Source organism: Miscanthus floridulus, chromosome 1, assembly GCF_019320115.1.
Source record: "Miscanthus floridulus cultivar M001 chromosome 1, ASM1932011v1, whole genome shotgun sequence".
NCBI lineage: Eukaryota > Viridiplantae > Streptophyta > Magnoliopsida > Poales > Poaceae > Miscanthus > Miscanthus floridulus.
The window spans coordinates 199,433,334-199,436,138 of NC_089580.1; the positions used below are offsets into that span (position 1 = coordinate 199,433,334).

Here is a 2,805-nt window from a genome sequence, read left to right on the forward strand (position 1 = left end):
TTCCGGTGACCACCCGAGTAGCAGGGCAGGCCGGCGCGCACAGTCTCCTGCGCTTTGGGCGTCGCCCGGCATCCCCCGGCGGATGGCCTCGCCCCCCCGGTCTCTGTTCTGTTTCCCAACCAGGCCAACGTACAGGTAACAGGTGGGCATTTCATTTGCCGACCGCCCTGGTCAGTGTTCCAAAACGCCCGCTGCGTTCCGGCTGTGCTGTGCGTGCTTTCCTTCCTCCACTGGAGCCCATCTCGTACCAGGCGTTGTTGCCGCCGGCGGTGTGGAGCCTGGAGAAGGAGAAGACGGCCTCTGTGAAGTCCGGCCAGGTTTGAGTAACAACGCCAGCAAATGAGCGTCCGTAGCTCGTTGTCCAAGGCAAAACTCACGTGATCACCTCCGTCCAATTTATAACTCAGTGCAGCGCAATTACGTAAATCCACCTTCACTCCACTCGGGACCAGTAAAGTTTTCAGATCTGGTTCAGTAAATAAAACCCAAAAAAACTTAGCTTCCAGATCTGTTCTTCTCGTTTGATTTCTTTCACTAGCGGAAGAATCTTTTGCCTCAAACAGGAATGGATCTCAGGATCTGAGAGGACGCCGGTGTGCGAAATGGAATGGCGCAGCTGCTCTGCAAGACCAAGACTGCAGCAACCGGAGAGAATATCGTGTTCTGAAACTACCATGAAAAAGGAAAAAAATGTACATGTTTTTTTGCTCAAATTACATGTGGAAATGGCAATGCACCAATAAATTCAATCAACCAACGGCCGGAACAGGGCGGTGGAGAGAGATCACAGGGCAACGGATATCTGCTTGGATCGGAGGAGCTGCCAAGCAACAGTGGATGGACGTGCTGCCAGCAGCCAGCCAAAATGTTTCTCATCAGTTGCATTGCATCACAATCACAAGAGGGACGCGAGCACGACGGAACACACGGCCGCCGCGGCGAGCGCGGCCACCGGGCGCGACGCGACGGCGGACGACGCCGACGGCTTCTTGGACTTGTGGTCTGCGTGGTCCGCGGCCACCGACGGGGCGTCAGCCGCGGGAGCCGGCGCCGGTGCCGCCTCCGGGGCGCCGACGTAGAGCTCCGGCGGCACCAGGAGGCTGTCCATGGTGAGGAGGCAGAACGGGACGCTGTCGACGACCGTGGACGCGACGCGGGACCTGGTCTTGCCGGTGTCGAGCGAGACGTCGTCGCCCTTGGCGACCACCGTGACGTCGTCCTTGGCGGCCAGAGTGCGGAGCGGGCCCTTGACGGACTTGAGCGACGTCTTGGTGTTGTAGGAAGGCAGGCCGTGGAGCTGGAGGAGCTTGGTGAGGTTGGCTTTGGACATGGTCTTGACGTCGGGCACGTCCTTGGCGCTGAACGCGTCGTCGTTGACGGCGAACAGGGTGAGGCCCTTGTCCATGGCGTCCTCGTACGACTTGAGCACTCCCGTGGAGGCGGCCAGCGACGCGAAGACCTTGCAGCCAGCGCGCTCCAGGAGGCGGGTGAGGTTGGCGGTGGAAGGGACGTCGAAGAGGCCGTCGAACTCGATGGGCGCCGTGACCTCGAGGATGGCGAACTTGAACGGGTGCGTCTCCACCTCCTTGGTGACGGTGCAGATCCTGGCGCCCGCCGTGGCGGCGGAGAAGCCGTAGTTCTTGTCCTCCTGGTCCACCACCTTGACGTTGCCCGTGGTCTCCGCGGCGTCGCCCGTGGCCTGGTACAGCGTGGCGGCGCTCTCGTCGCCGTACTTCTTCACCTTCTTGCGGTCGTAGTAGTCGAGCACCGAGTGGAGGCGCAGCGCGTTCTTGATGGCGGGGAGCGAGTCCCCGGCGTCCTTGGCCAGCGTCGTCATGGCGTCGTTGGAGAGCACCAGGATGGTCATCGACGTCGACTGCCGCGAGTTGATCTCGTCGCACACCTTCGTCTCCGACAGGTACTGGTTGTACAGCTTGTACTCCTTGTACCCCTGGAGGATGGCCGTGATGTTGCGCCCGTGCACCGGCAGCACTAGGAGGCAGGCCACCAGCGCCGCCGCCGCCACGAGCCGCTGCGTCGCCATGGCTCTCTCTCACACACTCACACCCCCCTGATAGCAAGCAAGCGAAGACGAGAGAGCTAGTGATGAGCAGAGCTGCTAGCCTGTCACACATGGTGATAGGCTATTGGCTAATTAACTATGGCTTGGTTTGCGAGGTTGGTGAGGTTTTGGCTCAATACACACACATGGTGATAGGCTGGACAGCGTTGGCCTCTTGGCGAGTGACGAGACGAGCACCGCTGGCGTGTGGGGACGACGGCAGCGTTTGAGGCTGCCATCCGGGGCCCCGTTCACCATTTGGTCGTCGTCGTGGGGGTTTTTTTCCCGCTTGTGCGCATTCGAGCCGTAGCATCTATCGCCCCGAGGCCCCCGAAGCTTTTCTGCCATTTTTATCATTCATCCGCTAGAGCACACGTGATTTCACTCTTTGCCGGCCGGCCCCTGATCCCTTTTCACTGCTCTGTTTGCTTCTCGGTTCCTGGATCTGCAAGTGCAAGCGTGACTGAAACGAACGCTGTGTCTGCTTCCAGTTGTCCATGTGGGCGAGATGAGTGCATTGCAGATCGCACAGGGCCCAGGCGACGTGCCACCACGTCAAAAGGCGACGCGCCGACGGATAAGGTGAGGGGGGCATTTCGAAGATTCTGCAAAGCATTTCAGAGGAAACCAAAGGAGGAGATAGTCCATAGCCCTTGTTTAGTTCGCGAAAAGTTTTTTCAAAAAGTGTTATAATACCCATCACATCAAATCTTATGATACGTGCATGGAGCATTAAAAAAGAC

At 59.0% G+C, this 2,805-nt stretch overlaps 1 protein-coding gene across 1 annotated transcript; it reads right to left on the reverse strand.

Moving 5' to 3' along the window:
• Positions 1-726: 726 nt before the first annotated feature.
• Positions 727-2,310, reverse strand: LOC136508902 (fasciclin-like arabinogalactan protein 10). Its single transcript, XM_066503685.1, has one exon. The coding sequence runs from the start codon at positions 2,042-2,044 to the stop codon at positions 896-898; it is 1,149 nt and encodes a 382-aa protein (XP_066359782.1). The 5' UTR covers positions 2,045-2,310; the 3' UTR covers positions 727-895.
• Positions 2,311-2,805: the final 495 nt, after the last annotated feature.

Coding starts and splice junctions, on each gene's coding strand:
- LOC136508902 (XM_066503685.1), bottom strand. CDS start 2,044: ATGGCGACGCAGCGGCTCGTGGCGGCGGCGGCGCTGGTGGCCTGCCTC.